The 20,555-nt window shown below is 45.5% G+C and overlaps 1 protein-coding gene across 1 annotated transcript; it reads right to left on the minus strand.

Moving 5' to 3' along the window:
* Positions 1–12,430: 12,430 nt before the first annotated feature.
* Positions 12,431–18,068, minus strand: NKX3-1 (NK3 homeobox 1). Its single transcript, XM_088837712.1, has 2 exons — positions 17,691–18,068; positions 12,431–15,362 (listed from the first exon to the last, which is right to left on the minus strand). The coding sequence occupies exons 1-2, from the start codon at positions 18,001–18,003 to the stop codon at positions 14,944–14,946; spliced, it is 732 nt and encodes a 243-aa protein (XP_088693838.1). The 5' UTR covers positions 18,004–18,068; the 3' UTR covers positions 12,431–14,943.
* Between the last annotated feature and the right edge of the window lie 2,487 nt (positions 18,069–20,555).

Genomic DNA, 20,555 nt, shown 5'->3' on the forward strand with positions numbered 1-20,555 from the left:
GCCCTAAACTTAAGACAGAGCAATAAAGCAATCAGAATGGTCAGAACTAAACTTAGATGCAACTTAGAAATAGAAATTTTTTTTCTTTTTAAACCTTCAGCATTCTTTCCCCTATATTTTATAGTGATCCATTTTCAGTATCACAAGCTGTTTCTATTGAAATTAATAAACTTATTCCAGACTTCTGAGTGGTTCCCTGAAGATCATTTGGTTTTAGAAGCTGCTATAGATCCCACCAGGCTTCCCAGGTAACACTAGTGATAAAGAACCCACCTGCCAATGCAGGAGACATGAGATATATGGGCTTGATCCTTGGGTCGGGAAGATCACCTGGAGGAGGGCATGGCAACCCACTCCAGTATTCTTGCCTGGAGAATCCCCATTGACAGAGGAACCTGGCAGGCTATGGTCGTTAGGGTCACAAAGAGTCAGGCATGACTGAATCAACTTAGCATGCATGCACATAGATCCCACCAGCTTCCCTAATGAGTGAGCGGCATGCATCGTAAGTTTTGAACAATAGGTTAACTCTAGGAAGAGTGAAGAAGGTCTAAAGCTACCTTTTGGGTTCTTTAAGTTTGGCTTGGTATTAAATTTGAATTATTAAACAAGTCAGTATATTAAGATAGTCACGATAACGTGATCACTGACCTAGAGCCAGACATCTTGGAATGTGAAGTCAAGTGGGCCTTAGAAAGCATCACTACGAACAAAGCTAGTGGAGGTGATGGAATTCCAGTTGAGCTATTACAAGTCTTGAAAGATGATGCTGTGAAAGTGCTGCACTCAATATGCCAGCAGATTTGGAAAACTCAGCAGTGGCCACAGGACTGGAAGAGGTCAGTCTTCATTCCAATCCCAAAGAAAGGCAATGCCAAAGAATGCTCAAACTACCGGACAATTGCCCTCATCTCACACGCTAGCAAAGTCATGCTCAAAATTCTCCAAGCCAGGCTTCAGCAATATGTAAACCGTGAACTCCCAGATGTTCAAGCAGGTTTTAGAAAAGGCAGAGGCACCAGAGATCAAATTGCCAACATCCGCTGGATCATGGAGAAAGCAAGAGAGTTTCAGAAAAACATCTATTTCTGCTTCATTGACTATGCCAAAGCCTTTGACTGTGTGGATCACAATAAACTGTGGAACATTCTGAAAGAGATGGGAATCCCAGACCACCTGACCTGCCTCTTGAGAAACCTGTATGCAGGTCAGGAAGCAACAGTTAGAACTGGACATGGAACAACAGACTGGTTCCAAATAGGAAAAGGTGTACGTCAAGGTTGTATATTGTCACCTTGCTTATTTAACTTATATGCAGAGTACATCATGAGGAACGCTGGGCTGGAAGAAGCACAAGCTGGAATCAAGATTGCTGGGAGAAATATCAATCACCTCAGATATGCAGATGACACCACCCTTATGGCAGAAAGTGAAGAGGAACTCAAAAGCCTCTTGATGAAAGTGAAAGAGGAGAGTGAAAAGGTTGGTTTGAAGCTCAACATTCAGAAAACAAAGATCATGGCATCTGGTCCCATCACTTCATGGGAAATAGATGGAAAAACAGTGGAAACAGTGTCAGACTTTGTTTTTTTGGGCTCCAAAATCACTGCGGATGCTGATTGCAGCCATGAAATTAAAAGACGCTTGCTCCTTGGAAGGAAAGTTATGACCAACCTTGATAGTATATTAAAAAGCAGAGACATTACTTTGCCAACCAAGGTCTGTCTAGTTAAGGCAATGGTTTTTCCTGTGGTCATGTATGGATGTGAGAGTTGGACTGTGAAGAAGGCTGATCGCCGAAGAATTGTTGCTTTTGAACTGTGGTGTTGGAGAAGACTCTTGAGAGTCCCTTATACTGCAAGGAGATCCAACGAGTCCATTCTAAAGGAGATCAATCCTGGATGTTCATTGGAGGGACTGATGCTAAAGCTGAAACTGCAATACTTTGGCCACCTCATGCGACGAGTTGACTCACTGGAAAAGACTCTGATGCTGGGAAAGGTTGGGGGCGGGAGGAGAAGGGGACGACCGAGAATGAGATGGCTGGATGGCATCACCGACTCTGTGGACATGAGTTTGAGTGTACTCCGGGAGTTGGTGATGGACAGGGAGGCCTGGCGTGCTGTGATTCATGGGGTCGCGGAGAGTCGGACACGACTGAGTGACTGAACTGAACTGAACTGATATTTAAAAAAATAAACACTAATATCAGAGATAAACGATTGAAGTTTAATTCACTTCTTTTCCTAAGATTATTTATATTTTAGCTGGAGATGGAACTCTTAGGGTTCAAGGATGAATCCCTAAGGGTGGGATTTCAGATATCAATCAGCAGGTATCAATTGATCAACAGGCCTCCATTGCTCCTGAAATTGCAAACTTGTTGATTTCCCTTATAAATCAGACATGGGACCTGCCTGGAAAGCTGAATTGATTCAGTTCACCACCATAAGGGTTAATTGACCCATTCAACAAAGGAGTAGCTGAAACTCTGAGGAGTTGTGGAAATTTCCCTGCATTTCACAGTTTGTAGGTGATAAATGGGTTAGAACCCAATACCTCTTCCTATAGGGCTTCCCAGATGGCACTAGTGGTAAAGAACCTACTGGCCAATGCAGGAGACATAAGAGACACGAGTTCAATCCCTGATTGGGAAAATCCCCTGGAGGAGGACGTGGCAACCCACTCCGGTATTTTTGCCTGGAGAATCCCATGGACAGAGGAGCCTGGCAGGCTACAGTCCATGTGGTCGCAAAGAGTCAGACATGACTGGATCAACTTAGCACGCATGCACCTCTCCCTAGAACCAGAGGGTTGGCAAAGTTTTTAAGTTGCAACATGCATGTCTATCCTCCTTAAGACCTCTTCACCGAATAGCTGTCACCTCCCCCAGTGACAGGGAACCTCCATCAGTCCAGTGATTTTTCAGACATTGCTGTTCTGAGTACTGTGTCACCTTAATGACTTCGCTAGGACAACACAGGAAAAGTCTAAAACGTCTCTTCTCTTCTCTGACCCCTCTGTTTCAAATCCTTGCCTTATCCCAATTGTGCTTCTCTGAACTTGCTACAGTTTACCTCCAAATATAGTGCTCAGAACAAACCTAGTGCTGCAGGTGAGGTCTGGACTCATTCACTCAGACCTTCATTCAACAGACATCCGTTTGATCAGCGCTAAATTTCGTTCAACTCAGCACAGAGTAAAGAAGGATGCTTTACCCCATTATTTAGGGCAGGATGTGGTTTGGTTGCTATCCAAGATCAAATTCATTCTGGTTTTAAGGGCTTACGGCCAGCTAGCTCTCCTAGGTTCTTCCCCATGGCCTCCTGTGGCAGTGTGTGCCTCAGTCTTTACCACTCTGTTCCTCTGTGTGGGAAACTCCCCCTGTTTGTATGAAAACCCAGCCTGCAACTCTGGGGCGTGTGCCTACACAGGCTTTTATAAAACCCGTTTGGATTGTAATGAAAACACCTTTCCTCAGATCCTCAGATCCCAGTGCAACTTTTTTTCCTTCCTGATGCCAAAGTTGACATATCCCCAATCTATCTCTGTAATAAAACCTAATTTCCAGGACTGGGAGCCATCTCTGCACTCGAGGGTCAATTCAGGAGCCATGCTCACACGTACATGCAGATATCTTCTGCAGGCTGTGGAAATCCAGTCCCTTTCCCGTGGCTTCCCACTCTGTTCTCCCTCCTTCCCTGCCATTGCTTGTCACATGCACTTAACTGATTCCGAGGAAAAATAGGCAACAGCCCAGTAACAGGGCACATGATTTAAGTCAAGGTCTAAATAGCATTTCTGGAGCCAAGATTCTGGAAACAGGAGGCTGCAGAACTTTGCATCTGTACTATTCTACCTTGCTTGTGTATTTCCTCACTCACACCATCCCTCCTCGCCCTGCTCTTCCCTTCCCTATTGAAAGAGCTCCTTTCAATGGAAGCTCTTGATGCTATTTCCACATTTATGAAGGGTCTTGTCTACCCATTAATCAGATAAGCAAGATTTAAATTCCAGAGAAATAAATCATTTGACCCCATGAACTGCTTTTAATGGTCATGCCCTTCCCCTTCCTACCTGTTGCAAGAGGAATAACAAGCTTCTATCTTTATGACAGGAGGTAGTTCTGCAGCTTAGAAGGAGGTTTTTACCCAGCAACACTCACTTGGAGATAGGGGTGCTGGATCCTTCATACTGTGTATCAAAGAGATGGCTACCAGGTTCTTGACAAAGACATTCCTGAGTCATAATATTGACAAAAGGCCTGTCGAGTCTTCAAAAGGATTTATATGCATTTCAAAGAAATGTTGTTAATATCTATCTTTAGCATCATCGACTCAACGGACATGAGTTTGAGCAAACTCCTAGAGACGGTGAAGAACAGGGGAGCCTGGCGTGCTGCAGCCCATGGGGTCGCAAAGAGTCAAACACAACTTAGCAGCTGCACCACGATGCCAAGGACCCTGGGACTGCTGTCCTAAGCTTCCATCATCAATTCACTCTTTAGTTTGTACATTTCATGAAGGGAAAGAGCTTTTCAAGAGAAAAGCCTGCACCCTCCAGAAGCACCTCCCTTGTTCAGTTCAGAAGCTTCTCACTCTTGTATCTGTGTTTTGTACGTTCTTGTCACAAGAAGGAGATGTGGACCTTCTCACTGAGTCTCTGCTAAAGCTAAATTAGCATCTCCTTGTGTGCATGTGCTGTGGAAAGCCTCCAAGTACCCATTCCTCACCTCACTGTGCAAGGCATGGGACCCGCACGTATTCACCTCTGATGAGTCAGATCTTCCTTGAAGGGTGGGGAGGTTGTCAAGAATCCCGGTATCAACAGACTCTCAGCATGGATTGACGGGGAGATTCCAAACTTTTCTGTGAGAGAGAGACATTTCTGCCCCATCCTCCAAGTTCGTGCTGTGAATATTCCCTGCATTATTTTCCATAAAAGAACTCAACAGAGCCAAATCATTTCTATCACTTTTGTTTTCAGTTGTCATTTGGATCAAGTTTAAGCTTTTCTAGTTTTGAGTTGGAGTTCTGACGCCAAGTCTTTGCAAACAACAAAAACCTACAGTATAGCTCAGGGAACTCTCTGCTCAATACTATGTAACAACCTAAATTGGAGAAGATTTCAAAAAAGAATAGATACAGGTATGGGCTTCCCAGGTGGCTCAGTGGTAAAGAATCCACCTGCCAATGCAGGGTATGCAGTTTGATCCCTAAGTTGGGAAGATCCCCTGGAGAAGGTAAATGGCAACCTACTCCAGTATTCTTACCTGAGAAATCCGTTGGACAGAGGACCCTGGGGGTCTACAATCCATGGGGTCACAAAGAGTCAAACAAGACTGATCAACTAAACAAACAACAATATGTATATGTGTAATTGATTCACTTTGCTATACACCTGAAATGAAGACAACATTGTTAATCAACTGTGGTGAGCTCAGTCACTCAGTTGTTACTTAGTTGAGTCTGACTCTTTGTGACCCCATGGACTGTAGTCTGCCAGGCTCCTCTAACCATGGGGATTCTCTAAGCAGGATTAGGATGAGGTGGGTTGTCACGCCCTCCTCCAGGGAATCTTCCCAACCCAGGGATTGAACCCAGGTCTCCCACACTGCAGGCAGAGTCTTTACCATCTGAACCACCAAGGAAGCCCAAGAATACTGGAGTGGGTAGCCTATCCCTTTTCCAGGGGAACTTTCCAACCCAGGAATCGAACTGGGGTCTCCTGAATTGCAGGCGAATTCTTTACAAGCTGAGTTATCAGTTCAGTTCAGTTCGGTTCATTCACTCAGTCGTGTCCGACTCTTTGTGACCCCATGAATCACAGCACGCCAGGCCTCCCTGTCCATCACCAACTCCCAGAGTTCATTCAAACTCATGTCCATTGAGTCGGTGATGCCATCCAGCCATCTCATCCTCTGTCGTCCCCTTCTCCTCCTGCCCCCAATCCTTCCCAGCATCAGAGTCTTTTCCAGTGAGTCAACTCTTCACATGAGGTGGCAAAATTATTGGAGTTTCAGCTTCAGCATCAGTCCATCCAATGAACACCCAGGACTGATCTCTTTTAGGATGGACTTGTTGGATCTCCTTGCAGTCCAAGGGATTCTCAAGAGTCTTATCCAATACCACAGTTCAAAAGCATCAATTCTTCGGCGATCAGCTTTCTTCACAGTCCAACTCTCACATCCATACATGACCACTGGAAAAACCATAGCCTTGACTAGACAGACCTTTGTTGGCAAAGTAATGTCTCTGCTTTTTAATATGCTATCTAGGTTGGTCATAACTTTCCTTCCAAGGAGTAAGCGTCTTTTAATTTCATGGCTGCAATCAGCATCTGCAGTGATTTTGGAACCCCCCAAAATAAAGTCGGACACTGTTTCCACTGTTTCTCCATCTATTTCCCATGAAGTGATGGGACCAGATGCCATAATCTTCGTTTTCTGAATGTTGAGCTTCAAGCCAAACTTTTCACTCTCCTCTTGTGGATCACAATAAACTGTGGAAAATTCTGAAAGAGATGGGAATACCAGACCACCTGACCTGCCTCTTGAGAAACCTGTATGCAGGTCAGGAAGCTACAGTTAGAACTGGACATGGAACAACAGACTGATTCCAAATAGGAAAAGGAGTACATCAAGGCTGTATCTTGTCACCCTGCTTATTTAACTTACATGCAGAGTACATCATGAAGAATGTTGGGCTGGAAGAAGCACAAGCTGGAATCAAGATTGCTGGGAGAAATATCAATAACCTCAGATATGCAGATGACACCACACTTATGGCAGAAATTGAAGAGGAACTCAAAAGCCTCTTGATGAAAGTGAAAGAGGAGAGTTACCAGAGAAGCCCACCAATCAACTGTAATCCAATTTAAAATTAAAAAGGTTTTTTTAATGGTGCTGTCACAAGGCATAGTGCCTTCCTCACCCTGTGAGTCTTCTCCACCTGATCCAGCTCTGCACACACACTTTTGTAAAAAGTTTAATGTTACTGATTTGGCAGGAGGAAGTGTAAGAAGTATGTCAGTGTTAAGACAGGACTCAGTCCTGAAAACTGTGCTGTCACAGAAGCGTGACAGTGACTGACAGATGTTAAATGACACCCACTGTTCCCAGTGGGGCCCAGACTAGGTGTTTCCAGGTGAAAACTGCTCCACCGGAGTGGGGGCAAGAGTAGGCTTTCCTGTCTTCCAGGGTCGTCAGAGTGTTGTTGTCAGTCTCTTCTGAGTTGAAGAGGGGGTAATAAATGCTTCTGGATTACCAGGTTAGCCAAACATCCAGAAAATTTGAGTCCTTTCAGGATTTTCTAAAATTAATTTTGGCTGCGCTGTGTCTTCATTGCTGTGTGGATTTTCTCTAGTTGTGGTGAGCAGACGTTACTCTCGTGGCAGTGTGTAGGCTTCTCATTGCAGTGAAGTGGCTTCTCTCATTGTGGAGCACAGGATCTAGGGCACCGGGGCTTCAATAACTGTGGCACGTGGTCTCAGTAGTTACGGCTTGTGGGCTCTAGAGCTCAGGATCAGTAGTTGTGGTTCATGAGTCTTGTTGCTCTGCAGCATGTGGGATCTTCCCAGCGAGGGCTTGAACCCATGTCCCCTGCATTGGCAGGCAAATTCTTAACCACTGGACCCTTAAAGAAGTCCTGGATCCTTTCAGTTTTGAGCAGGGGATTAAATAGAATGATCTGGGTTTTCCTGGATTACTGTAAGTCCCGTATATATGAATCTTCAAGTTGTAAACTTTCAAAGATGCGAACACACGTTAGCATGTCCAGTCACCTAAGTTAGTTCGAGTGTCACTTGTAGACAAGTGACTGTGCTTTTGTGAGCTTTGTACTTACAATACTATACAGAGTACAGTCATCCAGTGTCTTTATTTCAAGCCCAGGATATCTGGAAGCAAGTGTAAAAGCGGTGGTGACATATCTGGTATTACTATAGTTTTCAAGGTACAGTTCTGTATGATTAACTGTGTTTTCTTTATTTTTGGTGTATGTTTTTATGCATTATTTGTTTGAAAAGTATTATAAAAACCTATTACAGTACTGTACTATAGAGCCCACTGTGTTCATTGGGTACTTAAGCTAACTTTGTTGGACTTGGAAATAAAATGGATTCACAGCTTGCTCTCAGAATGGAACTCGTTCATATGTAGGGGACCTACTCTCTCGAGGGTTTTTTTCTTCCTTTTTGGCTGCACCGCGGGGCACGTGGAACTTGCCCAGTCGAGGATCGAACAGGTGCCCCCTGCAGTGGAAGCTCAGAGTCTTAACTACTGAATTACCAGGGAAGTCCCCAGAGAGCCTTGTGAAGATGTCAGAAGTTTTAAGAGGAGGAAGCTTGAGAAGATTGTAAGAAAAACTTAACATCTGTTCTCTGTAAAAAGAGATCAAGCCTGATCAAGCCCCACCCCTAACTCCTCCCTTCCTGGCTGGCTTCTCCAGGTAGATCTCTCTTGTCCTGGCACCTGTGAGACTGAGAAGTGCTGCAGTGAATACTGGAGTACATGTGTCTTTTTCAATTATGATTTCCTCAGGGCACGTGCCCAGTACTGGAGTGGTTGTGTCATAGGGTCATTTTAGCCCTAGGTTTTTAAGGAATCTCCACACTGTTCTCCACAGTGACTGTGCCAATCTGCATTCCCACCGACAGTGCAAGAGGGTTCCCTTTTCTCCACACCCTCTCCAGCATTTATTGTTTACCAACATGGATTTTTAGGCTTAAAACAATCCATGACTATCCTTTGATCATTCCAAGGAGAAACTGGAACTTTCCTCTGGCTGTCACCCCTTCCTCTCTGCCCCAACACCTCCGTGTCAAGGACTGTGCCCATCACTGAATTGGCTGGAAACAGGTGAAGATGGTCCAGTTAGAAGGGGCTGCACAGGGCTCCCAACCCAGATCTGTATCCTAGATCTCTCCTAAACCCAGCATCAGGCCCCAAGTAAGCTCAGGAAATAAGTCCAGGCTGTGTCTGGAGCCTTTGTACAGGTCAGAGAAGGACACACGATGGGAGACCAGGGTTTTGCTTTCCCTTGCTGACTTTTGACAAGCTAGACTGTCTGGGAAAGTTTGCACGAAGGCCAAGTCTATGGCTAAACTCGGAGCTCCTCACGTTCCAGGAGTATCATTCCTGACCCTTTTCTTGGACAGTAAATAACTCTTGGCTTTGACAAACCAGTCCTGGTGACACATTGTGATGGCTGTGGGTGAGGCAGAGTCTGGGTGTCTCCAAGCAGAGGCCGCTGCTCTGAGCCTAGTCTCACCCTCTCGACTCCTATTTCCTCATTGCAAAGATGGTGGTGACTGTGGCCCTGAGAGTGACCAAGGCCGGGGTCAGATATCTTACAGTGAATCCTGTGGTGCTCCAGGCTCCGATACAGGGGAGACGCAGCCCCACAGCTGCCAGGAATATCAATGGTGAGGACCCACAGCCTGTCCCTCAGGGGCCAGCACCTCACCTGGAAAGGCACTGGATCACCCAAGGTTACTGCCACATTCAGGAGGTGGCTGATGCTGGGATACGAGTGCCCATCCTTTTCTTAACCTGGGACATGTGGGCTTTGGGGCTTCTTAAAGTATCAGGTGAGGACTCAGTCATAACCTGCCTTAGGGGTCAGCTTCTCCGACTCCTCAACCATGTCATACTCACTTCCTCACAGGCAGGAGAATTTCTTGCGCTCACCTCAACAAAACTACTGCCTGAAGCTTTCCCACCCAGGGCACTCAAACTAAGTGACTTTCTCCTCATGGACATCATTCCCTCAGAGGTCAGCTTTAAGACGCATGGTATTACTTACATGTGTAAAGTTGATAGCTAGTGCGAAGCTGCTGTATAGCACAGGGAGCTCAGCATGGTGCTCTGTGGCAACCTAGGAAGGTGGGAGGGAGGCTCCAGAGGGAGGGGTTATATGTATATATGTGGCTGATTCCTGTGGTACAGAAGAAACCCACACAACATTCTAAAGCAATTATTCTCCAATTAAGAAAATTTTAAAGGTACTAAAAAAAGACACATGGTATTAACATCACCCCAGAAAAATGACTTGTTTTGTAGTTAGAAGGAAAATTTTTTAAAGATGTATATCTTTGATATTTATTTCCCTTTCTGGAAGCTATAGAGCTTCCCAGGTGGCTGAGTAGTAATCTGCCTGCCAATGCAGGAGACGCAAGAGATTCGGGTTTGACCCCTGGATCAGGAAGATCCCCTGGAGGAGGGCATGGCAACCCACTCCAGTATTCTTGCCTGGAGAATCCCATGGACAGAGGAGCCTGGTGGGCTATAGTCCATGGGATTGAAAAGAGTCCTAGACAACTGAGGGACTGAGCACGCACGCACTGGAAGCTATGGCTTTCCTACAGAGGCCTGGGACCTCCAGTGACTCTAAAAATCTGTACATAAAGTAACTTGAGAGACAGATTGAAAAGGAATTCCAAATTCCACTGACTTGCTAAGGTGAGATGTTGGAAGATAGGTGTGAGATTAGCACAGTTTTGAAGGAAAGTTAGGAAAGTGACAAGCAAGGGAAGGTGGGGAACTTTAGAGGGGAGAGATTTTTCTCTAATTTCCTGGATTACTTTTAATGGTTAAAAAAAAATCCACATCTGTTCGTTTACTGCAAGAGTTCTTGTAATTTGAGAGCCTTTCAGGAGAGGGGATGATGGCTGTGGATTTATACAGAGAGTTAAATCTCATGACATGAACACGCAATGGGAGGCCCCACCTGTGTGTACAATGTACTTAAAGGATTAGAGCAAACTTTGGAATTATGATATGTTTTACCTGGAGCAAGCACCTTACTCTTTAAGCTGCTATTTCCTTGAAGGAGGTGGGAGGAAAGAAAACCATCAATTCTCTCAGGTACTCAGGTGCATAAGACTCTCTACTTGTGGAATTTAATGAAGATTTAAGTACAGGTGGATAAAAGATGCATTATTGATATATTTTATTTTAAACCTATTTTTAATACTTGTGATTCCAGTTCCAAGGTGTTGCTTGCCTGTGCCCTAAATGAAAATGACATTATCAGGGAGATACAGAGGCCAAGGGGCCAGGGGAGCAGTTGTAGTCTAAGGGGCTAGTGGGTGTAGAAAGGGGAATTTTTTATTTTTTCTGTCTTGGGTTAAAACTCCATGTGTTCTTGTTTTATGTGAAATTTAAAAACTTTTCTTTAAACTGGAATATAGTTTATATTCGGTGGCTCGGTGGTAAAGAATCCCCTTTAAGGAGACACTGGTTCGATCCCTGATGTAGGAAGATCCCACAGGCTGCGGAGCAACTAAGTCCATGCACCACAACTACTGAAGCCACATACTCTAGAGCCTGGGAGCCGCAACTACTGAGCCAAAGGGCTGCAGCTACTGAAGTCTGCTCGCCCGAGAGCCCGTGCTCTGCAACAAGAGAAGCCACCACAGGGAGAATCTCAAGCACCGTAACTAGAAAGTAGCCCTTACCTGCTGCAACTAGAGAAAAGCCTGAGGACCAAAAAAGACCCAGCACAGCCCCCACCCCCAAAAAATGTGGTGTTAGTTTCAGGTGTACAGCAAAGTGAAGCAGATATACGTATGCATTCATCCCCTCCTTTTTGGATTTCCTTCCCGTTTAGGTCACCACAGAGCACTGAGTATAGTGCCCTGTGCTATCCAGTAGCTTCCCACTAGTTACCTACTTTATACATTTGTTGTTGTTCAGTCACTTAGTCTTGTCCAGCTCTTTGCGACCCCGTGGACTGCAGCATGCCAGGCTTCCCTGTCCTTTCCTATTTCTCCAAGTGTGCTCAAACTCACGTCCATTGAATCGGTGAGGCCAATCAGATACATACGAGCATATATACGCCAGTGAATTTCAAAAGAAGTGTTGCTTCTTTGGAAGTGGTTCCCATGTTCCCTTCAGGGTCTTCAAGAAATAAAAGTAAATACTCAACAGTCTCAATTTTTCCAAATATATCCCTGGGCTAAAGGAGATGGTTATTAAAATGACACAGACATTTCTTTCCCCTCCAGGTGATTAACCAATAACAGAGTGTTGTTGTTGTTGTTGCTGTTTAGTTGCTAAGCTACGTCCAATTCTTTTGCGACCCCATGGACTGTAGCCCCCCAGGTTCCTCTATCCATGGGATTTCCCAGGCAAGGATACTGGAGTGGGTTGCCATTTCCTCCTCCAGAGGATCCTCCCAACCCAGGGATCAAATTCACATCTCCTGCATTGGCAGGTGGATTCTTTACCAGTGAACCACCAGGAAAGCCTGTAGGGTAGAACATTTGTAAATGAATGATCATCCGCTGCTATTCACTAAGCTACTCATTTCCATTATTTACTCTCCATGGATTAGTCAGGCAGGCAGAGGGTGGGAGAACACGGTAACCAGAAAGACAAAAATTCAGTAGCATGCAGTCTTCAGGAAGCAGAAAATCACACACAAACGTCTAAAAATGACACAGTACTTTATTTTAAAAACACTCAGGTGTTACAAAAAATACATAGAAAAATAAGGTTTGATTGGGGTATTTGGCTAAACTTCGACTCACAGATTTGAGTATTAGGATTGGAGCAGAGTTCGTTATACACGTGGAGAACCTAAACCGATTTATTAAATAGGATAGACACAGCTCTGGGTACGGGGTGCACCCTCCAGTGTACCCATCAGGAATGGATATATTAACTCTTCAAATGTTGTTCTACCAGTTTGGCCACGGCTGAGTGACTTTGGGGGAAAATCAAGATGGATTCACCAAACCAAATCATTCTAAACAAAGACTTTTTTTTTTCCTTTTTGCAACACAATGTACATCACAGTAAAATGTTTAATATTTGCAGGTTTGGGGGCTGAAATAATTCAATGCAGAGGGAGGCAGAAAAAGGGTCCTGACCAGAGAGCGAGCACTGAACGCTTATCTTAAGACATGTTAAGCAGGAGAAAGCCCTGCCTCTGTGCTTCCATTTCTGTGCAGGCAACACGTAGTATTGGACAGTATTTCAATGTGGAGCTCAAACGATAGAGAAAGGGGTGAAATGAGCCAACCTTCTATCAGCTTTGGCAGTGTTGCCACAAACAGTAAATTGGACCTTTTTAATAGGAGGAAATTGAAAGGTTTCTCACTGAACAGAATTAAGTAGCGAGATCAAGAGATTTCCAGAGCTTGGGGTACCTCATTAGTAACCGGCTTTTTTTTTCATGCTGATATCTCCCCTCTCCCAGGTCACCTGAGATAACAGAATAAAAACAGAAGCATGGCCCAAGTTTTCCTGTGCCCTCTTCTCATCCTCTCTGAGGTCACCAGGTAACTCAATTGGGGGGAACCTCCACTTTTTTGATAAGCATTAAACACAGTTCCTGAAACATCTAGACAGTTTCATTGGCTTGGTAATGGAAGCCACTATAATGTGTTCTGAAAATGGTTTCCTTTTTTTCTTAGCCTCTTCCAGCAAAGTGTCATCAGCTCCATCAGCTTGCTCATGGGCGGGGCTTCCTAAGGCCCACACCCGCTTCCTTCACACCCGCCCCTCAGCCCTGGATTCCCACCAGACAGCTCCGTGGCACCTGACCCTTCCCCCTGCTGTGTTCTTCCTTACATGTGAAAGCTCACTACCTTTTACCTCCTCTGCCTGCAGGGATCCCAGACGGTTTTGACTTTGAACTGTAACAACAGAGCCACCAGAAAGTCCTATAAAAGCAGCAGTGACCTTCTGGAGCTGTCATGTCTTTAAATAGATTTGGGATTTAATGCTGTATATTTTTAAAAAAAGACATAAGAATTGTTAGGGATTTTTTTAAGGCATGTCTTTTAGCCAATTCAGAATCTGCTCCCCCACTACTTTTCTTTTTTAAACCCAGGAAGAGATAAAACGTTGGTGGGGGGTGGGGGAGACCAGATCTCAAGGCTAAATAAGGAAGGTGTATGTTAGGTGCAGTCATAAAAGTCTGGACTGAAAAGAAGTGCTTCAGTGGGTGACTGCCATGGAAAAGGAACAAAAAATAAAAGCAGGAGGGAAGGAAGGAACTTAAAAGAATTATCTTTCACACTGTAGTATGAATTATAGCCCGAAAACTCCAGGAAACTTCTTATTCTAAATTCTCAGGCCCAGAGCAAAGGGTCCAGAAGAGGATTTTTTTTTTTTTTTTTTTTTTTTTACCTTTTGCTAAGGACTCTTCTTTAGACCACTGTCTTGCATATGCAGAGATGTTCCTGGCCTGGGCTCACCTCCCGCAATAGAGTTTGATTTATACAGCTTGTCTTAAGGCCACAGTGAGTGCTTCTTGTTCTGCATGGGCCACTCCGTAAATACTTAAGTTGGCATATTATTTTAAAAGAAATAATCAAAAGCTTCTATTTTCATCTCCTCCTTCCCATCTCCATATCCTGTGCCAACTTGTGCTGGGCACAAAAGGTTTCTCTGTGAGGTCCTCTGTTTCTGTCTGATCCAGAGACAAAGAGAAACCTTGGCTGTATGTAGTTCAAGGCCAATGAGAGGCTTTTGACCTTCAGTTTATTTCAGTAGGTGACATCCTGAGCCGTCCTCCCCCTCCCCCTTCAGGTTGGCTCTTTCCGAGTGGATGCTCAGTTACACAAGAGGATGGAGTTGGAGGAACAGAATCCTCACAAGGACAGATCCTGTGATGTGGACAGATCCTGAAAAGTCACCCCAAGTGCTAGAAAGAACACTTGGCTCTATCCCTCCCCACTTCAAGCAGGGGTCTAAAAGCAAAAACAATTCCCCCTTCTATGTTGGGGGAACAACTTGGATATGAAATCATCCCTGTCCCAGATCTTTCATTGGCTCACCAGTGAAGAATCTGGGATTTCCACACAAACCTCCATGTGTTCTGGTCTGTGTGTCTCTCAATGCCCAGTCCTTCCTGACCCCGGGGCCCTTCTGCCTTCCAGAGGGGCCACCTAGAGAAGACAGTTCTTGATCTAGCATGGATGTCAGAGCTGGTGTTACCAGAAAGCTGGGCTCCAGCCACCCAGGCAGTAAATGTAGGGGTAGTAAGGGTAGGTATTGTGCACGGAGATGAGGGAGCCCTGTGAGAAGCCCTCCTCTTTGAGAGCTGGCAAGGAAGAGTGCTTCTCCAGGTTGCCCAGGTCCGAGGTGAGCTGCTTCCGCTTGGTCTTATAGCGTCTGTTCTGGAACCATATTTTCACTTGGGTCTCCGTGAGCTTGAGGTTCTTGGCCAGGTGAGCCCTTTCAGGAGCCGACAGATACTTCTGATGGCTGAACTTCCTCTCCAACTCAATGACCTGAGTGTGAGAGAAGGCAGCCCGGGAGCGCTTCTGAGGCTGCTTGGTGGCTGGGGGTAGGCTCTGTAAGGCGCTGGGAGGGTTTTCACAGTCCAGCAGATAAGTCTCTAAGTGCCCATCTGGAAAGGAGAGGGGAGAAGCCGGGAGGGGAAGGAAAATGTTACATGGTAGCAGCAAAGAGAACAGAATTCTATCTACCCTCATCTCTTCTGAGTGAACAAACAGCCCACTGTCAGTTTGGATACATTGCACTAAGGAACTCCTTAGTTCTTATGACCAACCTAGACAGCATATTAAAAAGCAGGGACATTACTTTGTCAACAAAGGTCCGTCTAGTCAAGGCTATGGTTTTTACAGTAGTCGTGTATGGATGTGAGAGTTGGACTAAAAAGAAAGTTGATCGCTGAAGAATTGATGCTTTTAAACTGTGGTGTTGGAGAAAACTCTTGAGAGTCCCTTGGGACTGCAAGGAGATCCAACCAGTCCATTCTAAAGGAAATCAGTCCTGGGTGTTCATTGGAAGGACTGAAGTTGAAGCTGAAACTCCAACACTTTGGCCACCTGATGCGAAGAGCTGACTCATTTGAAAAGACGCTGATATTGGGAAAGATTGAAGGCAGAAGGAGAAGGGGACGACAGAGAATGAGATGGCTGGATGGCATCACCGACTCAGTGCACATGAGTTTGGGTAAACTCCGGGAGTTGGTGATGGACAGGGAGGCCTGGCGTGCTGCAGTTCATGGTGTCGCAAAGAGTCGGACACGACTGAGCAACTAACTGAACTGAACTAAAGCAGTTCTAACTCCTAAGAACTGCTTCAGTTCAGTCGTTCAGTCGTCTCCGACTCTTTGCGACACCATGAATCACAACATTAGGAGTAAGGAACTCCCTGAGTGGGGCTGCTGGCCAGTCATGTAGATTACGTGTTAGTTTCTTAATAGTCATCAAGTCTCCAAAGTAGGAGAAGCTAGTGCTAGAACTTCTTGCCCTATTGCCCTGTAGAATTAAATAGGGATTCTGTATCTTTCTGGAGAAATGGGAGACTGGAGGCAAGAAAGACTGAGAAATAAGATACCAGTAAAGTGGGGTCCCCAAGGCATCCAGAGAGGCATCCAGAGTTAACATTTGAGTGACATGAGAGAGCTAGTGTGGTAGGAGAGTTCATTCTCTGGCTTTAATCCCCTTTTGCTTCCCTTGTGGCTCAGCTGGTAAAGAATCTGCCTGCAATGTGGGAGACATGGGTCCAATCCCTGGGTTGGGAAGATCCCCTGGAGAAGGGAAAGGCTATCCACTCCAGTATTCTGGCCTGGAGAATTCCATGGACTGTATAGTCCATGGGGTCACAAAGAGTCGGACACGACTCAGTGACTTTCACTTCACTTTCCTTCAGTGAACCGTTTCTCTCTGCGCAGTAATGTCCAAACTCTGCAACCCCACAGACTGTAGTCAGGCTCCTCTGTCCAACGGGATTTTCAGTGGGTCACTGCCATACCTCATAGGAAGGGTGCCTATTGTATGGTGAGGGTGGATACCTAGACTTATTGCAGTGATTACCTTGTAGTGTATACAAAGATCAAATTATTATGTTGTACATCTGAAACTAATAACATATTATGTACCAATTTTACCTCAATTAAAAAAACTGATAGGAAAAAAATAAGTCTACTCTAAAGGTTCCCATGAGGTTTTATAGCTCCTGGAGACCAGAGGGGCTCCTTGACTTACTAGTTTGTTTTTTTTTTTTGGCGAGGGGACGGGGCTTATGTGGACCATTTTTAAGTCTTCATTGGAATTGTTACAATATTTCTGTTTTATGTTTAGGTTTTCTGACTGTGATCTTAGCCCCTCAAACAGGGATGGAACCTGTACCCACTGCGTTGGAAGGTGAAGTCTTAACTGGACCCTCAGGGAAGTCCCCAAGCCTTACTGTGTTTTATTGCCCGTGGGACTGGAAAGCAAAGGGCATCTTTGCTGATCAAACCCTAACTTATTAGTATTAATATATTATTTATCAATAACTCGTTATATGTTAGTTATTGTAATTGCCACGAGATAACTGGGGCTGGCGAGGATCAAGGGTCGAGAGGTGGCTGAGATTGGTGTCGGGGTTTCCATCTGGGACTGGAGCGCGGTGGGCGCTGTGTGCGTGCTTGCCTTTGAGCTCTGATGCCCCCCTGCCGCAAGGCACCTTGCGGGGTGAATCAAGTCCATGTCTAAATCCGGCGCAGCCCTGATGCGGGGGCTCAGGGTTAAGCTCCGAGGCTTGCTCGTGGCGGAGACCGTGAAGTCCCTTCGCCTGTCGCCGCGGGGCCCCGCAACCCTGCCTCCGGAGCTCCGGGAGGTCCGCCTAGCACCCGCCCTCACGCGGTTGCAGCCCGTGGGCCTGCCCATTCTTCCTGGGGGACCCAACCCGGCCCAGCCCGGCCGCTCCAGCCTCGCCGGCTTACCTGGCTCGGTCTCCGCCGGCTTCTCGGCCTCCTCGCTCCCGGCGCGGGGCTGGTCGCTCTGCTGGTCCTCCGGCGCCGCGGCGCCGCCGCTTCCTCCCGCGGGCTCCGGCTTCGGGTCTCGCCTCGGGTGCTGCTGACGCGAAGGCTGCGGCTGCGGGCCGTCCGCGTGACCTCCGCGCCGGTCAACGCCGTCCCGAAGGATGTCCTGGATGAGGAAGGAGGTGAGCGGCTTGGTCTGGGCGGGCGGCACAGCCGGGGGGCTGCAGCCCGCGGCCCCCGCGTTCCCCGGCCGTGACTCCGGAGTCCGGAGCATCCCCGCGTCTTGGCCCCGGCGCCCGCCCTCAGGCCGCAGACGCAGCGCAGAGCAGCGCCCGCCGCTCCCGCACCACTTTCACTTTCCGCGGCCCCGCGCACTTATAGCCCTTGGGGCGCGCCGCGCCGCCTTCCCATTGGCCGCGCGCCCGAACCGCGCAGCTGATTGGCCGCCCGGCGCTCCAGGTGAAAGAAAAGGGAAGTCCCTCGCACAGTCTCGGTCCAGTCTTTACCATAAAGGATTTCTTTCACAACAAGTTCCTTCTTCAGGATCCTGGCTCGTTTTACCAGGCTGGGAGAGAAAACCAAAGAGGATCTCCTTTGCTCTAACCCACAATATATTTAGCTGCTTCTGAGGAATCATGATGCAGAAGAGAAATACTCTAGCTCTCAGAGATTGTTAAAGTGACTTTGCGCGCGTGCATAGTCGTGCAGTCGTGTCCGACTCTTTGGGACCCCATGGACTGCAGCCCCCAAGGCTCCTCTGTCCACGGGGATTCTCCAGGGAAGAATGCTGGAGTGGGTTGCCATGCCCTCTTCCAGGGAATCTTCCCAACTCAGGGATGCAGCCCAGGTCTCCTGCGTTGCAGGCGGAATCTTTACTATCTGAGCCACCAGAGAAGCCCAAGAATACTGGAGTGAGTAGCCTATCCCTTCTCCAGGGAATCTTCCCCACCCAGGAATCAAACCGGAGTCTCCTGCATTGCAGGCGGATTCTTCACCAGCTGAGCTACCAGGGAAGTCCAAAGTGGCTTTACTCACAAAGAGGTAGATGGGGCAGTTTATTTCATCCCACCTTACAGATGAGAATTCTGGGTGCCCGTCGACAAGGTGACATCTACTAAATCTAAGGCTGTCAAAGAGACATGACAGCTAAGTGCAGGACCTGACCGCTGGCTGGATCCTCTCTTGCACTTTATTGGGACAGTCGATGAAAGTGGTAATAAGACCAATGGCTTAAAGTGCTGAATCAGTGTTACATTTACTGAAGTTACTAACAGTACTGTGATTGTATAAATGAATATTATTGGGACATAATCACTAATGTATGTAGGGGCAAAGATCCATAATGTATGTAACTTACCATCAATTGGTCGGAACCAATGATATAGATAAATTCTATATGATAAAATGAATGGTTTAAAATATTAATTGGTGAATCCAGAGAAAGGGTATATTGATGTTCTTTTGAACTATTTTTATATAAGCAACTTTTATGTGGGTCCTAGTCTTAAGATACCTTTCATTCAACTGAAAACTTTTCAAGAAGATCATATGTTGTGTGTCTGGGAAGGAGGGAAAGGAAGCAGGTTATCGTGGATAAAGCAATTGCTAAAGGGAACCACACTCTACAATGGGAAGGTCTTTGGCAAAGACAGTTTTCTTCTCTCATTTTTTCATTTAAAAAATTGTTATGTTTTCTTTTGAAATAGTTATAAATTCCCAGGAAGCAAAATCAGCACTCTTAACTTCCCCCAATGGTAACATATTATATAACTGTAGTATAATATTAAAAAACAGGAAATTGACATTGATACACACCATTAACTAGACTACAGACCTTATTTTATTTTTACCATTTAAAAACCTGCATTCATGTGTGTGTGTGTCTGTGTCTGTGTCTGTGTGTGTAGCTCTATGCAATTTTATCACATGAATAGATTCTTGTAAAGCCACAATTAAGATACAGATTGTATTTTTCCAAAAAACACCACCACACACATACACAAAACCACTGAGATTTACAATTTTACCAACATTATTACTTGTACATCCCCTTTTACATTAAATATTCACTTTGTCTTTTTCTGTCATATCCAAAATTCTATTTTTACTTTATTATCTGCATTTCAACTTTGTAAATGATGTTTGTCTTTAATTACATGATAAAAGTAAAAAAAAAAAAAAGGATATGGAATTGTTCCATCACCACAAAAGTACTCCCTGTGCTTTCTCTTTGTTTTTGTGTACGCAAACCCTTTCTCTGCATCAGGCACCTCTGGTAATACTAATCTATTCTGTATAATTTACTACCAGGAGAATATTCTGTAAGTGGAATCAAACGTCATACAGCATATGACCTTGTGGAATTGGGGATTTTTTGCTGAGGATGATGCCTCTGAGGCCACTCAGACTGTTGCATGTATTAATAGTGAATGCTTTTTAAAATTGCTGAATAGTATTCTACTGTATGGATCTGCCAGTTTGTTAATCATCCATCACTGAAAGACAAATGATTTGTGTCCAGGGTTTTTTGGTTTTGCTCTGTTTTTCTATTCTGAATGAAAGTGTTGTAGACATTCATGTACAGATTTTTGTATAAACATGACTTTTCATTTCTCTCAGATAAATGTTCAGGGATGCAGTTGCTGGGCCATATGGTAATTACATGTTTAGTTTTGTAAAAACTGCCAAACTATCTTCCAGAGTGGTTGTACCATTTTTAGATTTCCACCAGCAATGGATGAGAGTTCCACTTTCTCCACATCCTCATCAGCAGCATTTGGTATTATTGTTATTTCTTATTTTAGTCATTCTAATAAAAAGTACTTT

The sequence above is a fragment of the Moschus berezovskii genome, chromosome 7 (genome assembly GCF_049115385.1).
Source record: "Moschus berezovskii isolate FMDL1 chromosome 7, NW_MosBer_1.0, whole genome shotgun sequence".
Classification (NCBI taxonomy): Eukaryota; Metazoa; Chordata; class Mammalia; order Artiodactyla; family Moschidae; genus Moschus; species Moschus berezovskii.

Coding starts and splice junctions, on each gene's coding strand:
- NKX3-1 (XM_088837712.1), bottom strand. CDS start 18,003: ATGCTCCGGACTCCGGAGTCACGGCCGGGGAACGCGGGGGCCGCGGGC. Junction 15,363..17,690: donor GCCGGCGGAGACCGAGCCAG/GTAAGCCGGCGA, acceptor TCTCCTTTCCAG/ATGGGCACTTAGAGACTTAT.